The sequence below is a fragment of the Nyctereutes procyonoides genome, unplaced genomic scaffold, assembly GCF_905146905.1.
Source record: "Nyctereutes procyonoides isolate TBG_1078 unplaced genomic scaffold, NYPRO_anot_genome, whole genome shotgun sequence".
NCBI classification, from domain to species: domain Eukaryota; kingdom Metazoa; phylum Chordata; class Mammalia; order Carnivora; family Canidae; genus Nyctereutes; species Nyctereutes procyonoides.
In genome coordinates, this window is record NW_026575041.1 from 1,812,905 (window position 1) to 1,835,735 (window position 22,831).

Here is a 22,831-nt window from a genome sequence, read left to right on the forward strand (position 1 = left end):
AAAAGTAGGCTCCAGGGATGCCTGGGTGGCTCAGTGGGTGAGTGTCTGCCTTTGGCTCAGGTCATGATCCCGGGGTCTGGGATCCAGTCCCACATTGGGCTCCCCATACAGAGCCTGCTCCTCCCTCTGCCTATGTCTTGCCTCTCTCTCTCTGTGTGTCTCTCATGAATAAATAAATAAAATCTTAAAAAAAAATAAAGTAGGCTCCATGCCCAGCGTGGAGCCCAAACTGGGGCTTGAACTCACAACCCTGAGATCAAGATCTGAGATCAAAAAAAAAAAAAAAAAGATCTGAGATCAAGAGTCCGACACTTAACTGACTGAGCTACCCAGGCACCCAATATAGCTACAAGTTTGAATTCACAACTTCTAACCATTGGGCCATTAAAACTGGTTTTGAATAGTTTTGATACCACAGCAACAGTAATAAATATTTACTGATCACCTCCTAAGTTGGAGCCAGGTCTTATTCTAGGGCTGAAGACAGAGCAGGGATCAAAGCTGACTTAGTCCTGGCTCTCCTGAATCTACCAGTCAGGTTGGAAAGACAGATCAAAAATAACAAGTACAGAAAAATGATCCTCTCTGAGAGTGATAAGTGCTCTGAAAGGAAGAACGATTAGATGATGTAGACATTGATTAGAATAGAGGCTATTTCAGATTGTATGAACAGGAAAGATCTTCTGAAAAAAATAGGGGTTGTGCCAGCCCTTAAAAGATCTGAAGGAAGAGCACTAGGAATAGAGAATATCTATGGCAAAGATGCCAACAGAGGAATGAGTAGGCAGTTATTTCAGTGTTGTGGGGGTGCCAGGGTTCTTTGATTAAGCATCTGCCTTTAGCTCAGGCCATGATTTCAGGGTCCTGGAATGGAGTCTTGTATCTGGCTCCCTGCTCAGTAGGGGGTCTGCTTCTCCCTCTCCCTCTGCCCCTTACCCCTGCTTGTGCGCTCTCTCTCCCTCTCTCTCAAATAAATAAGTAATCTTAAAAAAAAAAGATATATGAAACAGCATGTTAAATGTGAAATTTAGGAATGTGTTGTCACATACTATGAATGTTATCTAAGATTTTAAGTGAACTTTATAACATAATCTCTCATATTCCAAAGTTAGAAGATGAATATTTTTAAAAAGATTTTATTTGTTTATTCATGAGAGACACACAGAGAGGCAGAGACATAGGAAGAGGGAGAAGAAGCAGGCTCCATGCAGAGAGACCAATGCGGGACTTGATCCAGGGACCTCGGGATCACTCCCCGAGCCAAAGGCAGATGCTCAACCTCTGAGCCACCCAGGTGTCCCGAAGATGAATATTTTTTTAAAAGATTTTACCCATTTATTTGACAGAGAGCTCAATCCCAAGACCCTGAGATCATGACCTGAGCCAAATGCAGATGCTCAACCAGCTGAGCCACCCAGGTGTACCACAAGATGAATATTTTTAGTCAAAATCAATCATTTCTTTATCGTATTATTCAAAAATGACAAATTATTCAAATATCCTAGGAGTGTTTTCTGAGTCAAAAAAGGGTGAGGGACCTCTCACCCCAAAACGACTCCTCACTTGAGAGAAATATCACCTCTGCACCTTGCGGTCAAGCAGAGCCCTGTTAATATATCCTCTAATGCACACAGACCCGTGATGGTGTCCCCCAGGCACCTGGGAGTCTGACAGTCCTAAAAGGAATTCTTCACTGTCACCAACTGGCTCTGGGTCTCTGTGGTACATAGAGTCTCCTGGGCGTGCCTTCTGGAAAATGTTACTACCTTCACCCACTCCTTCAACAGACAGGCTGGGGCTGTAGCTCAGGTCAGAAAGGCCTTCACTCAGTGAAGGGGCAGGAAAGTTTTCCTGAAGGAGGTGACCCATGAGTAGGAGTCAGAAGGACAAGAAGGGAAGGTGTTCCAAAGGAACTTGTGCAAAGAAATGTGGGGTGCTGAGCTCAGTTCACGGTGGTTTCAAAGCACAGCAGGTGTACGTTATCCTGGGGGTATCGCTGGCACTTACTGCCTTACAAGCCCTGTGACCCATCCATCCCACCATGTGCATCTCAAAAGACCTGTAACCTCCAAGGCTGTGTGGCTCCCTAACCTTACCCAATTTCTCTCTGTCTCCTGGGGATAGACAGGTCTGCATGGGCTCACCAAGAGCAGGGCCTGCTGGGGCCTTAGAGTGCCCCCAAGGGTGAAGCTGGGCGCAGTGAATGCCTCCGTGGGGGGATTCTGCAGGGCTCTGGACAGGGGTCTTGGAGCGTTTTATCACAGTTCCCCGCAACCCGTGATTCACTGTCAAGGGTCCGCGCACGAGATGTTGCTCCTCCTCCAGAGGCTGCCGGGGAAAGTGCGCGGTTGGGCCCTGAGGCCGGCCCGGGGCTGCCGGCCGCTCCTGCGCAGCCTCAGGCCGGCGCTTCTCCCTTCTAGGCCGGGGATCTCCAGATTAAAACGGCGGATCCCGTCACTCTCAGGGACCTCAGTCTTGCGCGAAGAATCGAGCCCTAAACCCTGCTGTCCACTAGGGCTCCTGGGCCTGCTGTCCTTCCCCGAGTTGCTGTCCCCTGGAGGTTTATGCCTTCAAGCCTCTGCACTTGCTCTTCCCGCTGCCCGGGACCTTGTCTCTCTGCTCCTGGCCAACACCTACTTCGGCCCCCCCATTCCGACTCAAATGCCCGCAGCCCCTTCCTCGTCTGTGCCGCATCTCGCCGTCACGCTTGTGCCTCTGGGTCATCCGCTCTCGCGGCCCTTGAGGGACCAGGGCGGGGCCGGGGGTGAGAGGAGGGGTCTCTGGTCCCCAGCGCACGCAGAGCGCCGTCGGTTACCTCCGCACTCGGTCCGGGCGCCGAGGGGTTAAGGCCCGGGACCCGGAGGCCGGCCCCGGGGCGCGCGCACAGGCCTGGGGAAGCCGCCCCGGGGAGCGACCTCCACCCCGACTCCCCGCGGCGGACAGCAGCAGGGCCCCGACGCGGGCGGGCTTGGGCGCGGTCGGGTGGTAGAGACCGGGTGGGGGGCGGCGTCCCGCACCTCTGCGCTGCACCCCCCGACGAACGCTCTTAGTACAATCCGGGGATCCCCCCGCCCGCGGCGGCCCCGCCCCGGTTGCGCCTCCTCCGGTGCGAGCGGCGCGCGGGGCCGGCGGCACAGCGGCTATGGCGGGGCCCGGCGCCCGCTGGAAACGCCACATCGTGCGGCAGCTTCGGCAGCGGGACCGCACGCAGAAGGCGCTCTTCCTGGAGCTGGTGCCGGCCTGTGAGTGCGCCCCGGGGCCTTGCAAGGCGGCAGTGGAGGGGACCCGCCGGCGGGAGAGGCGAGGCTGGCTTCTCGCCCCCGAAGCCCTGGGCCTGCTGGCCCCTCTTTACGCCCCACCTCTCGCTAGTCGGGCCCCTTCCCGGACGCGGCTCCCTCCGGGGCCCCTGGCCTCCTGGCCTCTCAGGGCCCGTGTCTCCCGGCTGGGCTGGGGTTCGTTAGCCAGTGTTGTTCCTTTAGGGCCTCTTATGGTTTTCCCCTCTCCCAGGGCAGTCCCCAGGGTACAACCTAGTCAATCCATTTGGTCCCTGTGGCCTGGAGAAAAAACTCTAGAGCAGCTACTTGTAAACTCAGTCTCTAGGGAGGAAGTTCAGCGTCTCAGGCTTTGCCACTGCTAAGTGATCCTGGCTCAGGTTTTTGGACCACCTCTGTGCCCGGGCAGCCCCAGCCTGAGGGGCAGCTGGGGGCTCCAGGCTGCTGGCTGAGCCCGAGAAGTTATACTCAGGTGTTTCCGGGGGTGGGGGGGAGGCTGGTCAGGAGTGAGTATGGCAGTTCAAGCTAGGGTGAACAGGTGTGCAACTGTGTAAGTGCCTCTGGTCACTGGAGACTGTGTGTGTGTGTGTGTGTGGGGGGGAGTACAACCACTATCCCTCCAGCTCCATCACTGATCCTAATCTTGGCTGCTGTTTAACTGTCCCCCCCCCCCCCCGCCCATCCCCCAAACTGAATTTACAGCTCTTGTTTTCTGGGCCATTTCCCTGCAGCATTCTAGGCTGCTGGCCCTCTCTCTTAAGGGTGTGAGGGCGGCTTCCTGCCTCCAGGCAACCTCACTTTTCCACTGCTCTGATGGACAGTGAAACCATACAGTTTGAGGGAGAAATCACCCATCTCCGGAAAGCTGCAGTCTGTGGGATTGGAGAGACCTTGGAGGGCTGAGATCAGACATAATTTGGCTTCAGTCTTCTCTGCGGTCTTGGGTGGGTTGTATCCCTAGGCTTCAGATTTCTCACCCACAAATTGGGCAAAATAACATCTTTAGATTTGATGGGGGCAGTGCAGTGCCCTGGGGGCTGAGGTGGAGTGTGTGTGAGAACTTGACCAGGGACCTCAGTCGAGGTGACAGGCAGGGGACTGGGTGAAGGAAAGGAGCTGAGGAGCTAGGTCTGGGCTTAACACCCCCACCCTACTCTGGTGAGAAAAGAGGAAGTGAGTGTGGTGGGGGTGGAGGGAGATATTCCAGGGTCTGTAGCAAAAACTACCAAACTCAGGGAAGTCTACTGGATAGTTAGTTGCTCAAGGACTTTCTCTTCTGGCGTGGGGAAACCTTACCTCAACCCTGGGGAAGAGAGGACGGTTTTTTAGAATAGAAAGTTAGAGCCCTGGAGGGGAAGTAATTTGCCAGAGGCAATAGGCAGGTGGAACTGGGTTTGTGTCATCACTCTTCGGGGCAAAGAGTCGCTCTGGGGCAAGGCTGAATCAATCTCGTTCCCTCAGGACCCGCAGGGGTCAGTGAGGCTGGCCGTGTACTTCCTGTGGTGGCTGTCTTTCTCTGTTCCATGAAGAGGAGGTTTCCTGGGAGGGCCTGTAGGCAGGTGCTGCGAGGAGGTTGTGCAAGAGCTGAGGGTCTTGGTAGAGCCACACAAACACCCCTCAGGCAAAGAGCAGAGCCCAGCCTGACAGCAGCTCTGCCATTCTGCATCCCTGGGCTCCTGAGCCCTCCCAGCCACAGAGGTGTGCCTGAGTCTCCTAGAAAGTGTTTGTCTCTGCCCCAAGCTCACTCTCTTGCACCCCTAGATAACTGTCTCCTAGAGAAGGCTGAGTTGCTGGCCCGGATCTCAGAGAAGCTGCAGCCAAAGCCAAATGATGTCACCCCTGCTACCCTTCAGGGCCCTTGGTGAGTGTATGAGTGTTCCTGGTTACAATGGGCTGCCTATGCCTGGGCCCTGCCCCCACTGCCTATGCCCGGTTCAGTTTTTCCCTGGTATCTCCTTGGTCCTTAAATGCTACCCAGGGGAGGGAGGAGGTGGGCTCTTGAACCTTCCTCCAAGCCAGCTGTTTAGAATGTCCTTTCTCCACCATCTTTCTCAGTCCATCTCTGCACTAGTCTCATCTTTTCACTCCTTGCTCCCACACTCTCGCCTTCCTCCCTCCTTTTTTTTTTTTTTTTTTGTTGCTCTGATCCTTACCTGATGCCTATAGAAAAAAGTGTCTTGCTACATATTCCGAAGGAGGAATGGAGCCGAGAACCAGGAATGGGTTGGGCCTCAGAGTTGGGAGGTGCTTCTTAAGGAGGGTCCTGGCTAGGGAACCGGGGCCTGGGAAAACCCCAGAGCAGTTAAGGGCAGTTCCAGTTTCTGGAGACTTGATCTTTACTCTACTGGCTTTCTGGCTTCCACATTCCTTAGGGAGAAAGTTCATGGCTTTCAGGCTTTTTGTGTTCATCCTGTGGGTTTAATGGAAGGACAATGAACACCACTTTCTTATTGGTTGGCAGGGAGGAGGAATCGGGGCCTGACTCAGACCAAGTCCCATCATCAAGCACTCTGAGGGTGAAGTGGCAAGAGAAGGAGGAGGGGCTCCGACTGGTCTGCGGTGAGGTGAGGCTGGGCAGGGGTCTGAGAGGGAATGGCATGGGGCCAGACTCCAGGAGTTTGGGGGCAAGGGGGAGTGGTCCGTGGGATCCAGCAAGTGAGGGACATTCCCCAAGTTCAGTGCCAGAGTGCTCTCTAGCTTGGTTCTGGCAGCCCTGGATGAGGTAGTCTCCAACAGCAGCTAGAGAATGTGAGGTGAGCGCTCAGAGAGGAGTATGAGGTGTGCAAGGCCAGAGGTGTGACCTCTGCTCCTCCTTTCAGATGGTCCCGCCTGCTCTGTTTACAGCTTGCCTCACCAACCCCAGAGCCTAGCCACTGATGCACAGTACACATTTGCAGACTAAATAAGTAGGGTGGTCCATCTCCGTAGCAGTGACACTGCTGCCCCCACCTCATGGTGTCTCTTGGCTTCTGTTTCACCACATTGTCCTCGTTTTCTTTTTTCTGTAGTGGTTGCTTCTGAACTTCCTTCTGTGGTTCCTTTCCTCCTCCCTTTAAATGTGGGTGTTCCTTAAAGCTTGGGTGGGTTCACTGACTCCTGTGGGCTCAAATACTGTTTGCTGACTCCCAGACCTGTCTCTAGCCCAGTGTTCTTTCCTGAGCTCCACACTCTGTGGTCGGCTGGGGTTCTTGGACATCATATCCAAAATTAGATTCACCATCTCCCCCACAGTATATGGCCAGCACCACACAGAGAGGTGACTCTTGCAGGTGCTCGGCTAAGCATTATTTAAGCTAATCCTCTACAATGTTAGAGCAAGAAACTGAGAAATGGAGCCAGGATTTGAACTCCTTCACACATGAATCCAGCTTCTGTGATCTCCATTCATTCTTTCAACAAAGGTTTAGCGACAATTGTCATATCCACGGCCCAGGATAAGAACAAGATCTGGCCGCATGGAGCTTCCAGTCCGTGGGAGGAGACTGATAGGCCAATAAACACACGCCCAGTTACAGCATGCCACATTACTTGCCCAACTAGTGTGGGAATGGGGCTATAAACCCAGTGAGAGCCTTGCGCTCAAAGCCCCCATTGTAGTTGCAACTTGACATTTGAGGCACTTTCTGGGCTGTGAGATCTCCAAGGCCTGGGATGCCTTTGGTTTGCTTCCACTGATCCCTGGGGTCTGTCTCCACAGTCCATGCTAATGAATATTTGTAAACTAAATGATGGATGAGGTAAACCCTCCACCCCAACTAGAAGTCACTGGGTTGGAGACTGAGGGGGCACCTCTGGTCCCTCCCAGCCCTTCATGCTGAGCTAGTAGTCATCAGCTCATGGATCGATCCTGCCTCCAAATCCATCAACTCTCGGTTGGCCTGGTGCAAATTACCCTCATCCCTTCCTGGATGATCCCTCCCCTCACACTCCCATCCATTCTCCATATAGCACTCATAGTGATACACGCACACACACACACACACACACACACACACACACACACACATTTTAAGTGGGCCTCATGGCTTCTATGCAGTTTGAACTCACAACCCTGAGATTGAAAGTCTCATGCTCTGCCAGCTGAGCCAGCCAGGCACCCCACAGTGATACTTTTTTTTTATGATAGTCACAGAGAGAGAGAGAGAGAGAGAGAGAGAGAGAGAGGCAGAGACACAGGCAGAGGGAGAAGCAGGCCCCATGCACCGGGAGCCCGACGTGGGATTCGATCCCGGGTCTCCAGGATCGCGCCCTGGGCCAAAGGCAGGCGCTAAACCGCTGCGCCACCCAGGGATCCCCTAGCAACAAAAAGATCTCCCTTAAAAAAAGTACAGTAGAGACATACATGCTTGTGAACATTTCAAGGGAACAGAAGCCCACTGAGTAAAGTGAAACCCCCTTCTCAACTCTCTCCCATTGTCGGTTTGGTATACATCTTCCAGAGCCCTTTAGCCTGCCTTCCCAGTGGAGTTCTCCAGCCTCCTACTGTATTTCCTACCATTCTCTGAACTCCTAGTTCCCTTTGTGTGTGACACTTCCACGAACCCCCTGCCTTAGCACTTACTCCCTGGTACTTCCTCAGACACACACCAGTCCCCATTGGATATGCTAGGGGATGGGGAATGGCTTTTTCTTTAATTCTTAGTACTGTTTCATATATCACAACAAGCATATATCATTATTATTTAACTTTTGGGGGTAAATAATTACAGGTCAGGAATTTGCAAAATTGGTTACTTATGTAACTAGAGTACACACAATCAGGAAACTGATATTGGTATGAAATTTACATATATTTCTTGTCATGTTGTCCCATATATAGATTTGTGTGATTGGCAATACACAGCATGACTTCATCACCACAAAGATCTCCCTCTTGCTACCCTTTTTAGCCACAACTGACCCCTCTCCCCCAACCATCCCTAATCCTGCGACCACTAATCTGTTTTCCATCTCTACTAGTTGGATTTTGAAAAGCCCCCCCCCAAAATACTGAATAACAAAATGTCAATGAAAGTAAAAGACAAAGGGAGCAGAAGTAGAGGTCAGATTGCTGCATGGTGAAAGGAATCAGAAACGTTATGAATTGGGCCAGCTGGGACAGGAAAGTAGATACGCGCAGGACCATGGAGAGATGTGTCAGTGCAGGTGAAGTAGCAGGAGCCTTGCTCCTCAGTCCATCTCTCACCAGGCCCGTGTGAGAAAGAACACAGGAACAGGTCAGCAACCAGAGCCCCAGCCTTGGTTACTTCCTCATGTTCCTCTTGTCACACTGGTAGGAATTGCTCTGCCTGAGGTCTGTGTTTCACTGGCCCCTCAGCTCTAAAAAGTGGGACTTGACCTTCCTCTCTGTGGCTTTCCCAGCCATTGGTTGAAGGATTGTTGAATGAGGCAGGGGCATGGATAAGGTGACCCTCACCCCCACTCTTGGGCTGGGCAGCTCCAGTATTCAGTCTGGCCTCTGTGCTCCCACAGCCAATTTTCATTCTTGCCCTTGTGCTTCTGCTTAGGCTCCTGTTGCTCTCTGGAATCTGTGCTTGGGAAGGCCAGGGTTAGAGAAGTGGGCAGTAGAGCCCACATCTCTTGAACCTTTCCTGCAGACCTGTCCTGTACCTGAAACATAATGTTTGATGGCCTGCCATTTATCTGTGTACTTTGTTGAGACACTTAATCTGTTTGTGCCAATGTCCTCTTCTGTAAAACCGGGAAAATGGCAGTACCTACCTTATGCTGTTGTTATGGTGATTAAGAGTTAACACGTGTAGTGCTCAGAACAGGGCATGACACACACGTGCTATATAGACATTTGCTATTATCTGAAATATTATTCCTAATAATTTTACATTACCTTATGAGGTAAGTGCTATCATCCCCACTTTACAAGGGAGGAAACAGCAGGTTCAGAGAGGTTAAATGACGACCCCGGGGTCACAGGGCAAGTAAGTGGCACTGCCAGGACTGACACTCTGGAGCCTAAGGCCCTTCCACTGCTCCTCAAGAACAGCAGTGCGTTCCTGTGCACGATCCTAACTTGTCTGAGCCTCTGCTTTCTTTTCAGTAAGGGGGCGGGTGGGTGCCGTAGCCGACTCTGGAGAGGGGCGGGAGGCGCGGCGGGAGCCCTGCCCAGGCGCCCACGCCCACCTCCCACCTCCCGCCCCCAGATGGCCTACCAGGTGGTGGCGAAGAGCGCTGCCCTGGGCGCCCTGGAGTCAACGCTGGAGGAGCGGCAGAGCACGTGAGGCGCGGGCCATCTCTGCGGGGAAGGGGGGACCCGGTGCTCCTGCGTGTCTCCAGCGCGGCCCGAGGGCTTCCCCCACGCGCCTGGGCTCAGCGGCCCGGAACGGCAGGGCTCGGGGCGGAAGGCCTGGTTGGACACCAGGCTCGGCCACTTGCCTGACCGCACGGAAGGGGCAAGCCTGTCCCACCTGTGCGACCGGCTCCCACCGGGCGGTGACGAAGGGTCCCCCCCTTCAGGCTGGCGGCCCTGGAGGCCCGCGTGGCGGAGCTGCGGGAGGAGCAGGCGCGGCAGACGCGGCAAGTGGACGCGCAGCGGGCGCTGAACGTAGCGCAGCGGGCGGCCTACGAGGCGCTGCGCGGGCACGCCAGGCTCCAGGAGGCGGCCCTGCGCAGGCTCGAGGAGGAGGCGCGTGACCTGCTGGAGAGGCTCGTGCAGCGCAAAGCCCGCGCCGCCGCCGAGCGCAACCTGCGCAACGAGCGCTACGAGAAGTGAGCGCGCTTGGCCCCGCCCCTCGGGCGCGCGAGCGCCGCGGCCCGGCGGCGGGGGACGGGGGGAGGGGGGCGGTCGGTGCTGCGCCGCCACGGCCCGGGTGGGGCTGGCCCGGGTCCGGCTCCCTGGATGCTTCTCTCCCCCCAGGGCCAAGCAGGCACGGATGTCCTTGGAGCTAAAGGAGGCTGCCCAGCGGACTGTGAGCATCAGCGAGTAAGAGTGGGCATGGCCCGCCCCGAGCCCGACCGAGCCTGGAGCTTCCTTAGCCCGCTCCGCCCCGCGTGCCCTAAGGCGCCCTTAGCCTACAATTCTACCCTCGTGTCCACACAAGCCCCCCCCCCCCGGAAACTGAGCCCACAGGACACGTGCAGACTCGTGTGGTCGTAGGAGCCCGCACACCTGCCTGCTGCGCGTGCGTCCACACAAATTCTCTTTACTGTGTTGGGTACTGGAGGCAGGGACGGACTGGTCCCTTGACCTTCCTGAGTTTCACTCCCTCTCCCAGGAGCCCCAACACCATTGGCGATGGGATCAGAGAGGAGGGTAAGACTCTGGCCCTGATTGCTGAGCCCGTATCCCCGAAGAGTGAGGCTGGTGAGAAGTGGCTGAGGACCTTCAGGTGAGGACTGTCCCAGAGCACTGAGCTGGGCCCCACTTTGGAGTCTTCCTCTAGGGCCTTGGGCCCATCTCTTGGGCTGAGGGGTTTGGGCAGAGGCTGCAGTACAGCTTAGACCTCCCAGGACAGGTCTGATCACCAGTGCCTGGAGCGTCTTGGGGTCACTGCCACCTTAGGGACCCCCAGTGCTTCTTTCTCTCCTTCTTAGGACGAGAGCTCTGGAAGTGAAGTGTCAGGCTGGTGAAAGGGTGTCATCCGGAGGGAATCTGGGCAAGGCCCAGGACTCAGATGTCATAGGCATGTGTGCTACAGGGACCTGAGAGCACATGTATGCACAAGCTGAGGGAGCATGTGGTTATGTATAGATGTGAGCTTGCACGGGCTTCTGAAGCCTATGGATTGGAGTTTCAGTCCTTGAGTGTCCACCCCTTCAGTCTTCCCAATTTGTCTCCATTTGTCTCTCACTGAAGGTGCCCTTCCCCCTCCTTGTGCCATTCATCAGCTTGAAGGCTTCTCTTTCAGTGCTTCCTTGCAGGTCACTGGTATCCAGGCCTGGGGGAAATGAAAGAACTTTGGGGAGGGGCATGAGATGCTCGTTCCCAAAGTCCTTGGCAGCCCTGGTGGGCTAAGTCATCCTAGGACACTTTCTCTTCTGGACATTTTTGAGGTTACTCAGTAGGCCTAGGTTTTACTTCCCCTCTTCCCCTAGCCTTATGCTATTCCAGCCTGAGTGCACCTTCACCCTTTCTCCCATAGGCCCCAGCTCAGCCTACCCCAGTGTTGGGGGGCACTTGGGTGGTGAGGCAGTTCTTACTATAATGGTGGAAACTTTGGGAGACTTCATTGCCAAATCCCTCCCTGTCTCCACCTTCCTGGGACTGCTTTGGGTCATCCCGCTCTCCTGCTCTTGGAGAAGCCAAGTTCTTGTCCCAGGCTTAAGAGGCTGTGAGCCTCAGGGTGCCTGGCTGCTTTCTGCACACTCAGTGGCCAGTTCCTTAGCATGTCTCTCTTAATTCTACCCCAGGTCTGCCTCTGCCACCTCCTTGACGCTCTCCCGCTGTGTGGATGTGGTGAAGGGGCTTCTGGAGTAAGTGTGTGTGTGCAGCCACATGGTGTGTGAAGGGTCTGGTCCCCTTGGAGGCCTGTGTCAGGCTTCTGGAGTCTAGGCTTGGTCTGTGTGTGTCTCGATCTCTCTGTCCGTGTGTTGTGCAGCTGTCTGTGAATCTCTGCTGCCTCTCCCAGACTTCATTTCCTTCATTTCCAGGCCCTGGCTGGCTATCCTCCTCTCTCTGTCCCTCATCCATGGTCCTCACAGGAGATCAAGATCTCCAGTCTGAGCCTGGGTAGGAACTACCATTCAGTTGGGAAATGGGCTCAGATGTGTCAGGACTTGTTCAGGGTCCCAGAGCCAAGTGCTAGCAAGGCTACTCAGGTGGCTCTGCATCCGCCAACCCTACCCTGCCCCTGTGCCCCTCCCCTCTCCATACTGACCCCTGGGATCAGAGGCTGGCTTGGGAACAAACTCACTGCACCTCTGGGCCTTGTTCTACCACCTTTGGTGTCTACTTTCTATTGTTGCTGCCTCGGGAGCATGGGACTCCCATGTCAGAAGGCCTTGCTACATGCTTTCCTGACACCTGCCTTCCATCCAGTTTCAAGAAGAGGAGAGGCCGTTCCATTGGGGGAGCTTCTGAGCAGCGATACCAGAGCATCCCTGTGTGCGTGGCTGCTCAACCTCCTAGCCAGGTTCTGGATGTGCTGGTAAGGGAGGGGCTGGGCCACATGCAGAGGTGTTGATAAGGGGAGTGTAGGCCTCAGGGGTGGTGCACCGAGGCCAGGGAAGCAAGGCTGGGCTCCTTAGCTAGAGCAACAGTTTTTTTTCACAGCCAGTGGTAGAAGCTGGTCAGCCTTTAATAATGGAGGATGGACTGCAGAGGGGGATCAGGAGGCCACAGAGGGGAACAGGGAGAGGTATAGTGGGAAGCTGCTGCAGGGAGCATTGTGCAGAGGTGCGTGCAGGAGGGAGCCCGTGAGCTTGTGCAGGGAGGCACATATGGCGAGGACCGGGGGCACCAATCTCCCTTTTTCCCACAGGATGCCCACCTCTCTGAGGTCAATGCTGTTTGTTTTGGCCCCAATAGCAGCCTCCTAGCCACCGGAGGGGCCGACCGCCTCATCCACCTCTGGAACGTTGTGGGAGGTGAGGGTTCTTCTCTGTGGGCCAACCTAGTGCTTTCTCTCCAGACGCTACCCTCAGCTTGCTCCTTGGTAGGCCAACGTGTTATATCTGTTTGTGTTTCCTCACATGTAACATTTTTTTGTGGCCAGCGGCCAGATGACGCTTTGGCAAGAGTACTGGGCTGAGCTTCCCACCTGTTGGAATCCAGGTCTGCAGGATGGGGAGGGCTAAGCTCTGATGGTCCCTGTTAGGGGAAGTGGAGGTCCCTTATCATTAGATTCTGCAGAGACAGGCCCTTGAGAGGCAGGTCCCCGGGGTCCACCAGGTGACCTCTTCTGGTGTCACTTGAGCTCTCAGAACTTAGGGGATGAGTGTTAGCTATCTACCCTGAGCTTGTAGAGGCAGGTATGCTGGGGAGTCACAGTCACTTCCTGGAGGCTTCCTAGAGAAAGGCCTGGCTCTGGCTTACTCGGTGTCCTAGGGACAGTCCCTTCTTGTCCTCTGTAGTCCTGTGAGATGATCTGCTGCCCCCTGGAGCCTCCTGCTGGCGGTTTGGGAAGGTGCAGCCTCCAACACAGGCACCCAGAATTTTTTTCCTCTAACTTGGGAGAGACTGATCTTCTCAGCAACTCTTTTTCATGAAGTGAGTGACCTCACTTCACCTGTCCTTTTCCTGGTTCCCCCAGGTCGTCTGGAGGCCAACCAGACTCTTGAAGGAGCTGGTGGAAGCATCACCAGTGTGGACTTTGACCCTTCGGTGAGGGGATTTTGCCTCAGTGACAACATGGAATGCCTGTTCTGTGCCCCTGCCATCTCCACACTGGACAATTGGTGGCTCTAGGACATTTGGGGAACATCATGGATGTCCCAGAAGCAGTCCTTCTGGCTGCTACCAAACCCTTCCCTGTCCTGGAGGCTGCTCTGCCTGCCGGATGATCTGGGGCTGTGGGAAGCTCTTAAGGCAGCCCCTGCCCCGGCTCTGGCCTGAGGGCTGTTGCATCTCTCTGGGTCCAGGTTCAGGGCTCTTCATTCCCCCTTCCATCTCTCCAGGGCTCCCAGGTATTAGCAGCTACTTACAATCAGGCTGCCCAGCTCTGGAAGGTGGGGGAGGCACAGTCCAAGGTAAGGCCTGACTGAGGAGGCAGCCCTGGAGTTCAAGGGTCATGCCTTGGGCCCCAAAGGGGATGTTATGGAGTCTTGGCCATGTCCTTGATCTATACCGGGATGGGGGGGGGGTGAGCAGGAGACGCTATCTGGACACACAGACAAGGTGACAGCTGCCAAATTCAAGCTGACAAGGCACCAGGCGGTGACTGGGAGCCGAGATCGGACAGTGAAGGAGTGGGACCTCGGCCGCGCCTACTGTGAGGCCCAGCCCCTACCTCCCCCTCCCTACCTGTTGGTACTCCCAAATCAGGGCAAGAAAAAATACCTCAGCCTGTTCTCTGGGATAGCTCCAAGGGTCAGGCATTTGGGGTAAAGGTTCCCAGGGCCTCTCCCTCTCTGCCCCCCAGCAGTGCTTTCTGCCTGGTTTCTTGGTGACTTCAGGCTTTGGCCTGGGAAGCAGGGAATCTGGGTTCTAGTTTGGGGAGGATACTTAGCCCTCTGGGGCTTCGGGACCTCAGCTTCTCTGGATGTCCAGTGGGATGGCTTACAACAACCTTTTTCTGAGGCTGGAACTCTGCTCCTTGATCCCCAGGCTCCAGGACCATCAGTGTCCTTTCCTACTGTAATGATGTGGTGTGTGGGGACCATGTAATCATTAGTGGCCACAATGACCAGAAGATCCGGTTCTGGGACAGCAGGTGACAGGCATGGGCTATGAGTGGTGGAGGCATGGGGATAAGTTTGCTGTATACTCTTTTCCTTTCTCTGATGTGGAGGCACTTCAGGGAAGTGAGGCTAAGTGTGGCCCCTTGAAGGCTCCACTGCCCTTGGGGACCTATGGCCCCTTTGAAGTGGCTCTTGGTCCAACTGTTGGACTCTGCTCGGGCCTTGTCAGCCCCGTTTTTCATTTAGTTACCACTTTTTAATCAAAGGGAACAAAAGTTTTCATTGTTTTTTCAATCTAAGAGCCCAGCAGTTGGGCTTGGATGGCCTATGAAAGCTGGTGCTGGAGCCAGTGCCAGGCCTGTCTCAAGCTCCTCCTTCCTGGTGTTGGAAACCATTTGCTTCCTTTCATATGTTAAAAAGCAACTCTCATAGTTTTCTCTCCAGCACTTATTTTAGTGACCTAAGGGTTTCAAGGCCCCTGGCTTCTAGTCAGAGGCTGCCTAAGCTCCCCCTGGAGGGGCTGGCTGCCATGAGAGGATTAGTCAGCATCAGCCCTGGCCCCAGTGATCTGAGACCCAGGGGCACCTCTTGACTTTGTTAATCTGTCAGGAGTGGCCCAGGCGGGCTGTTCTTCATCCCTACCTCTGTCTCTCTTTTCAGGGTCCCCTGTTGCACCCAGGTCATCCCTGTGCAGGGTCGGGTCACTTCCCTGAACCTCAGCCATGACCAGCTGCATCTGCTCAGCTGTTCCCGAGATGACACACTCAAGATCATTGACCTTCGAGTCAGCAATATCCGCCAGGTGTTTAGGTACCTGCCTTATGCCTACCATTGCTGTGGCTCTGGCAGCTGGGTCTCTCTTCCCTTGAGAGGGGCCCTTCGGGACCTGTCAGTGGGGGGGCTCATCCTGAGGTCCTTCTAGACCAGAGCCTGCTGAGGTGCCCCAAGCTCTTGATGGAGAGAGGAAGCACTTGAAGCTCCTGGTAGAGGTCAGGGACTGGCAGTCATGTTCGTTCTGACCCCAGTCCCATCTGTCTGCAGGGCTGATGGCTTCAGGTGCGGTTCTGACTGGACCAAAGCCGTGTTCAGGTGTGTTTGTGAGAGCCCATGCCTGTGCCTGAGTATGCCCCATCTGACTAGGTCTGTGTCTGCATGTGTGTGTTGTCACCTCTGATCATCTCTTGCTTGCTCTGCTGTGGCCACTGCAGCCCGGACAGAAGCTATGCCCTGGCAGGTTCCTGGGACGGAGCCCTTTACATCTGGGATGTAGACACTGGGAAGCTGGAGGGTAGTCTGCGGGGACCCCACTGGTGAGCATGGCCAGCACCTGGCCACCCCAGCCACAGGGCCAGTGCCGTCCCCCCCCATCCCCCAAGTGCTGCTAAGCCAGTTCCAAGTTCTGACATGCTTGGGCCCCTGGACTCCCCAGCCCTTGTCCCCACACCTTCACCTCCCAGAGCCCTTCTTAGTTCACTTGGTGCTTACTCATGTGCGCCTGAGTCCTTCTTTGCAGCTCTGTGAGCCCATTTTATAGGTGAGGCGGCAGGCTCAGAGACAGCCTCGAACTGCTGAGTTCCAGTAATGAGGGACAGAACCCAGGCTGTAGGCCTGGCTTCTGATGCCTCTCTGAAGCCTGTCCCTCCCTCTCCTCAGCACTGCTGTCAACGCCGTGGCCTGGTGCTACTCGGGGAGCCATGTGGTGAGCGTGGACCAGGCCAGGAAGGTGGTGCTCTGGCACTAGTGCCATGATTCCTCCCGCCAGGGCTGGAACTCTAGTCTGAAGTCCAAAGCCAGAGGACAGCTTCCTATTGCTCACAGGGCTCTAGAGCCAGTGGGGCTGGGGGTGGGATGGGAGGTGGGGGTGGTCTTGGGGCCTTTAGTGGGCAATAAGGCCTGGCAGGACCTGGCCTATCTTGAAAAACAAAATGTGTGTGTGTGTGTGTGTGTGGCAGGTATTACAGTACTTTTTGGTTCATTTTTTTAAATCTCTGATTTCTCACTTTCTTTGACAAAAGTGAAAAAAAGTTGCATCTAAACTGGTGTCTACTTGCCTCTTTGCAGCATTCAGGTAGCAGAGGCCTTTGGGCTGGTGGCTCGAGGACACCTGGGCTTGGCCCCCTTTCCTCCACCTGCAGAGCTGGGCAGAGCCAGTCTGACCTCAGTGCTGTTCATATCTGAGGAGACAGCATGAAGAAAGGCTCACAGACAGCAAGGGCAGTGGCTCTTGGAGCCATGGGAATTTTACCTTTGGTCTAAGCTGGTTTAGAGGCCAAGCCAACACCTTGGGCCCTTGGGCTTCAGGCACTCAGGGTGGACTTGGACTGAGGCTGTGGAGGGGCCACGGGAATTGCAAGGAAGGGATCGGGGAGCAGCCTAGAGGGCTCTGGTGGAAAGGGTCCTAACAAACCAGAGAGTGGTGTCAAGTACTTAGTACACCAGGCCTGCCTTCAGATGAGAGCATGTTCTTGCTCCAGAGGTGGGGCCCAGAATGGGTGGGGAGCAGCCCGCATATGTCTGTGTGTTGGGGAGGGCAGCTGTGGGCTGGGCTTGGGTGGGTGCTTCACTTGGGTCAGCACCACAAGCCTCTGGAGTACAAACAAGGCAGACCCAGCAGGGGAGAGCCTGGGCACCCCACTTCCTTTGTCAACCTCGAGCATGGAGGAGCTGTCAGCAGGACAGCCATTGCCAGTCACAAGACAGCAGAAGGGACTTCTATCCAACTGATGGGGCCTTACTTTGGAGTTCTCATCTGAGATTCAAAGGCTTTACTCTAGAATTCTCAGTTTCCTTCTTTATCACCTTATAAAGTCTCCCTTGGGGGTCGTGCCATTCCCAGGGTTTGGAAGCCATTCCCAGGATGAGCAGTAAGGTGCTGAGAGCCTAAACTCTGTAGCTGGGCTGTCTATTTTTGAGTCACAGCCCACTATTTAATAGTTGAGGGATTTTGAGGGGTTCCTTAATGGCTTTGTGCCTTGGTTTCCTCCTCTGTGAAACGGGAAAATAACAGTACTCACCTCAGAGGGCACCTGGGTGGTGCAGTCCGTTAGGCATCCGGCTCTTGGTTTCTGCTCAGGTTGTGATTTTGGGGTCATGAGATGGAATCCCATATCGGGCTCTGTGCTCAGCATCTGCCAGAGATTCATTCTTTTGCCCCCTTCCCGTTCATGCTTTTTCTCTCAAAAAAAACAAAACAAAACAAAAAACCCTCTCACCTCAGAATTTATTGTATAGACTCAATGTGTTCGTATCTGGAAGCTCCTGGCACGTGACAAAGGCTGTGTGTTGATTAAATACCCAGGCTACACTCTGCTGACTCTCAGCTCACTCACTGCTCTGGGCCCAGCTGTCCCCTGAACTCTAGGTGACATACCTAGCTGCCTCCAGGACATCATCTCCCCCTGACATAAGTATCTCTTCCCCTCATGCCTACATCCTCCTGCACCGGGGGGATTTTTTATTTATTTTTTTTATTTTTTATTTTAAAAAATTATTTATTTATTTATTTATGATAGAGAGAGAGAGAGGCAGAGACACAGGCAGAGGGAGAAGCAGGCTCCATGCACCGGGAGCCCGATGTGGGATTCGATCCCGGGTCTCCAGGATCGCGCCCTGGGCCAAAGGCAGGCGCTAAACCGCTGCGCCACCCAGGGATCGGGGGATTTTTTTTTTTAAATAAATTTATTTTTTATTGGTGTTCAATTTGCCAACATATAGAATAACACCCAGTGCTCATCCCATCAAGTGCCCCCCTCAGTGCCCGTCACCGTCACCCCACCCCCCGCCCACCTCCCTTTCTACCACCCCTACTTCGTTTCACCAGGGGGATTTAACTCTAACCTAGCTGCAACACAAGCCCCCTTCTCCGTGTCCTGCTGTGTCTCCACCCAGGTCCCTTCTTGCCATGCCCAGAGTTACTTTCTAAGGTATCATGGTCACAGATACAACCTTTTGAAGTTCCCAGGCTGCCTGCAGGGAAGCTTCTTGGCATTAAATTGAAAGCCTTTAGGAGGGGGCCCGTGGCCTCAGCTGCATTTTCATTTCCTTGCTACCCTGAATGTGTTTTACACAATGATTTTATCTCTGCCCAGCATGTTCTTCCCTCCCAGCCTCCAGTTCAAATGTGTCTGTCAGGATCTTTTCACTGAGTGCCTGTCCTCGCTCACCAGGCTGGCTAGGGGCCTAGGTCCTCTATGCTTGAGTTTTTTTTGTGTGTCTCTCCTTCCCTCCATTTTCAGTCAGGGAGCTCTTGGAAGAGGCCAAGGTGGGAGGAACAGAATAATTCCTGGGATTAGGCCTGGTCTAGAGAGAGCCTCAGGAAATGTCTATTAAATGGGTAAATTCTCTTACTCGAGGACTCAGCAAGACTAACAGTTGAAGATACTAGAGTCCAGTATTTTCCAGCCGGAGTCCCAGAGGCCCAGCCCTCTTGTCCTGGCTTCCAGTGGCCACCAGGAGTCACCATCTGCTTAGTGTCTCCCCAGCCATTCTCTGGTCGCTTGGGATTCATGGTTGGAAAAACTACCATTCTCCAGTAGCCACCATGACTGAGTGCTTATGTGTCAGACACAGTGCTCTGTGCTTTTCACACAGTTATTTTATTTCTTTGAACTTGCTTGTGAGGTAGGTTATCTCCTTCATAGGTGATAAAATTGACACTCAGAAATTAAGTATTGTGAGATCACACAGCTGGCACAGCTGGATTGTATTTTTTTTTTTTTTAACAAAATGATTTTGAGAATCTGGGGTCCCAATTATGCAAGGCTGCAGGGCATCTTCCGCCACCCTCCTGCCTCCACCACTGGTGGGGATTCTAGCTTTGTGTCTCTCTCTCTCTGCATCCTCTCTGTTCCTTCGGTTCTGGGCCTGCCCACCTGGCTTGACTGTGGAGGGTCAGTGTCCCTTGAATATGGGGCATGTAGGGTCACAAGAATGTGGTGAACCGGAATTCTGGGAAGCTGTTACCAGCTATACTACTTGGGGTAGGTGCCTCACAGGACAGCAGTGCGGGCTCCTGAGATAATCCAGAAGAGGTAATCCAGTTCAAAAATGACTGACTCAATTCCAGGGACAGGAAGCCCTCTGCTCCCTGTAAAGGGAACCTTCTCTTCTTCGTGAGGCCAGTCTGACAGTACACCCGTGGGGTACAGTGGCCTTACCTCAGGGAGCACATGCACACCTCAACTTAGTTGGATGGAAATGTCCAGGAGGAGCAGCAGCAAGTATGGAAGGGCTAGCCACAGGCCAAGGTTCTGGGGCAGGAGGTGGGTGTGGAGGGAGAGGGACTGATGAAGACTGAGCAGGGGAAGAGCTCAGAGGAGAGCCAGCTGGGAAGGCTGCTCCATCTAGTCTTTGAAGTTCCCTGGTGGTAGAGAGGGTGAAGATAGAGCCCTGTGCCTAAGAACCTCTTTAGGCCTCAGTATTCTCTGCCTTCAGGTCTGTATACCTTCTAGGTTTTCAGTACTCAGGTACCCAGGCTGCAGGCCTGAGTTGGGGCCTCTAATGTCAAAACTGGAATGGCCCTTCCCTTGCTGTGCATGTGGGCTGAGGCCCAGAGAGGGGCTAGGGTGGCTAGGGTCTTGTATAGGGTCTCACAGCAGAACTGAGAACCCAGGACTCCTTTTCTGAAAACTGCCCTCAGGTTCTGCAGAGAGGGGCTGGCCTGGCCACCCAGTTCTAGGTTCTGCTCCCAGTGGTCTTCCTGAGGGACCTTGGGCAAATCACAGTATCTTCCAGGGGAACGATTTTCCTCACCACTTCCAGGCCCACAGCTCTGGGCCTCACCAAAGGTGACACAGCTCATCCCTGAGGCTGTTCTGTAGGCAAGAGTACTGCCTTCTCTCCCTGCCGAATCTCAGACCCTAGTATGCCTGAGATTTGACAGGGAGAAGTGACCAGCCCTTGTTTTGGGCTCTTGCTGCCCCTTGGTCATCTCCATGGGAGACACACCTTAGCTGGAGTCTTCTGTTCCTGAATCTCCCCGACCAGATGTGAGCCCTTTGGTGACAGGGATGAGATCTGAGTCATTTCTATCTCCAGTGCCCAGAACAAGACCTAGGGCAGTTTGTTGACTGGACAAGTAGTGATCGAATAGAGGTGGTCCTGGCCCTTTACAAGTTCTCGGAGAATCTTGGCGGCACCAGCTATGGACCCATTTGTGGAGAGTCAGCATACCATGTCTGGGTACAAGCTGCTTTCTTCTTCTGGACACACATCTATTGGTCAAAAATATTTTCATCTTTGCACATTACTTCAGTTGATCCTCCTGGATTTTAGGACATTCGTAGTGCCTTCTCATTCCCACTTTACAGATGAGGAAAGCAAGGCCCAGAAAGGTGAAGGGATGAGCTGAAGGCCACAGCTAATCAAGGTGGCCAGAGCTTCCCCTGCCCCCTATAGGAGCAAGAGGATGATGAGAATAGGAAGGCTGCTTAAGTGTTTAGCACACAGTGTGGGAGGGGTGTGAACCCTATTTGTGGGTTCATTTCTGTTGTTTCAGGCTAACACTCCAGGAAAATATTCCCAGACTGGAGCTCTCAGAAACACATGGCCAAAGTCCTTCATTTGTTTTTTTGCCTGTGGGACCAGGGGAAAACGGTCCAGGAACAAGATGCTCTTTGGCATTTGCAGGATTCTTGGCAGATCAACCGTTACAGAACAGAGTCTAGGAGGAAACATACTGATTGTGTCAAGTTGTAGGATTTCAGAACAAATTAAAATTCTCTCTCCTAAACTTTCTATATGCTGGTTGTATTTTTTTGTCATGAAAAACATCTTTGTAATGAACAAAATAAATGCAAAGATTCAGAGCAGCTACTTTGTTGTAAAGCCACTCAGGTTAGGCAGTAATTGGCTCCATTACTGAAAGCTGTGGCTGGCCTTCTTGGGCAGGGAGTGAATACAACAGCCTGGGATGTGATCACAATCCAGAGGAGGCTTTGCTTTCTCCAGGGGGGCATGGTGGTGGTGGTGGAGTCCAAAGGCTTGAATTTTCGATTTCTGGCTATACTGAGAAGTCTGTGTGTTAATTTGTTCTCAAATATCGTGACCTTTTTGTGTGGTGTTTTCACTGTGTCTAGGAACTGAGCCTATCTAGAACATAAGAGTTGGATAAACCCTTGGAAGTCCTCTCATTCCACTCCTTTCAAAGCTGGGGATGCAGGAGCCCAGAGGGAAAGGTTGTCCATCAAGTGACTGGGCTAAAGCCAGATGACATCCTACTTGCCTCTTTGTCTGGCCTGTGGGTGGTGGTGGAAGATCGAAGGTCAGAGAGGAAAGGGATCCAGGTAACGTGCTGTGAATCTATGGCTTCATTGTTTTACAGTTAGTGCCTTTGATGAAGGATGCCAAAACGTAGCTGTGATGCTGGGGTGGGGCAGTTAGTTTAACTGTGTCTCCTGGTCACAGACTAAGCCTCTGATGCCTCAAGCATGAGCAGCTTTCATTAGGAGAGGAAGGCAGAAGATAAGAATGGTATTGAACGTGGTATTCAGTGTTCACCTTCCCATATTTCTGTGAAGCATTCCTTCCCGTGACAGCCTAATGTAACCATAAGGCTGGAAGAGGGCAAGGACCCAGCTGTGAAGGGAAGGTCAAGAGCTGATGGTGAGGAATGTTGGTGGTGATCACCTGGTGCTGCAGCCTTGCTGCATCCTTCTTGGATCCACAGTGTTATCCTCAGGTTTCCAGGAGGATGTGGAGGCTTGGTTCCCACAGCTGTCAAGTGGGAGCCAGGATTTAACTCTGACTTTCTGACTCCCAAAGTCTACTGTGCTGCTAGTGGGAGTGTCAACAGATACAATCATTTTGGAGACCAATTTGACAAAATCTAACAAAATTAAATACTCATATAGCTTTCTGGCTCTCAAATTACGTATTTCAGAATTTACCCAATATCTTTACTGGAAAAAATATATAAAGAATGATGTACAAAGATATTATTTTCAACTTTCTAATAGCAAATGGATGGAGACACTATAGCAAGCTTAAATTATGATACATCCAAACCATGGAATATAAGACAGCCTTCAAAAAGAATGAGGTAAACCTAAATATATAATCCCACATATATAAAAAGGCAATGTGTACATGTATACATTTAGGCACAGAAAATGTCTGGAAGAATACATATTGCACGTACCCAGCTGTGGGAAGAAGAGAATTGTGGGGTACCTCTCCAAATAGACTGAGCCCTGGTCTTCAGTGTGGCTGGCTGACAGCCAGAGGGAATGAGCCTTTAACTGGGAATTTATTTCCCCCTCTCCGTATCT

General features: G+C 53.3%; 1 protein-coding gene across 8 annotated transcripts; it reads left to right on the forward strand.

The window, feature by feature from the left end:
• The first annotated feature begins 2,817 nt into the window (after positions 1 to 2,817).
• ATG16L2 (autophagy related 16 like 2) lies at positions 2,818 to 21,314 on the forward strand. 8 transcript variants are annotated; one of them, XM_055320843.1, is made up of 18 exons: positions 2,818 to 3,242; positions 5,034 to 5,133; positions 5,734 to 5,836; positions 9,431 to 9,504; positions 9,744 to 9,995; positions 10,144 to 10,209; positions 10,502 to 10,615; positions 11,637 to 11,699; positions 12,265 to 12,373; positions 12,707 to 12,812; positions 13,478 to 13,548; positions 13,842 to 13,913; positions 14,035 to 14,155; positions 14,491 to 14,596; positions 15,225 to 15,374; positions 15,606 to 15,653; positions 15,773 to 15,874; positions 21,061 to 21,314. In XM_055320843.1, exons 1-18 carry the CDS (start codon positions 3,143 to 3,145, stop codon positions 21,227 to 21,229), a joined length of 1,926 nt encoding a protein of 641 aa, XP_055176818.1. In that variant the 5' UTR covers positions 2,818 to 3,142; the 3' UTR covers positions 21,230 to 21,314. The 8 variants fall into 8 exon arrangements, with proteins under 8 accessions (XP_055176818.1, XP_055176822.1, XP_055176814.1 ...); XM_055320847.1 differs by lacking the exon at positions 21,061 to 21,314 and adding an exon at positions 16,218 to 16,737 and having other exon boundaries at positions 2,819 to 3,242; XM_055320839.1 differs by lacking the exon at positions 2,818 to 3,242 and having other exon boundaries at positions 3,949 to 5,133.
• Positions 21,315 to 22,831: the final 1,517 nt, after the last annotated feature.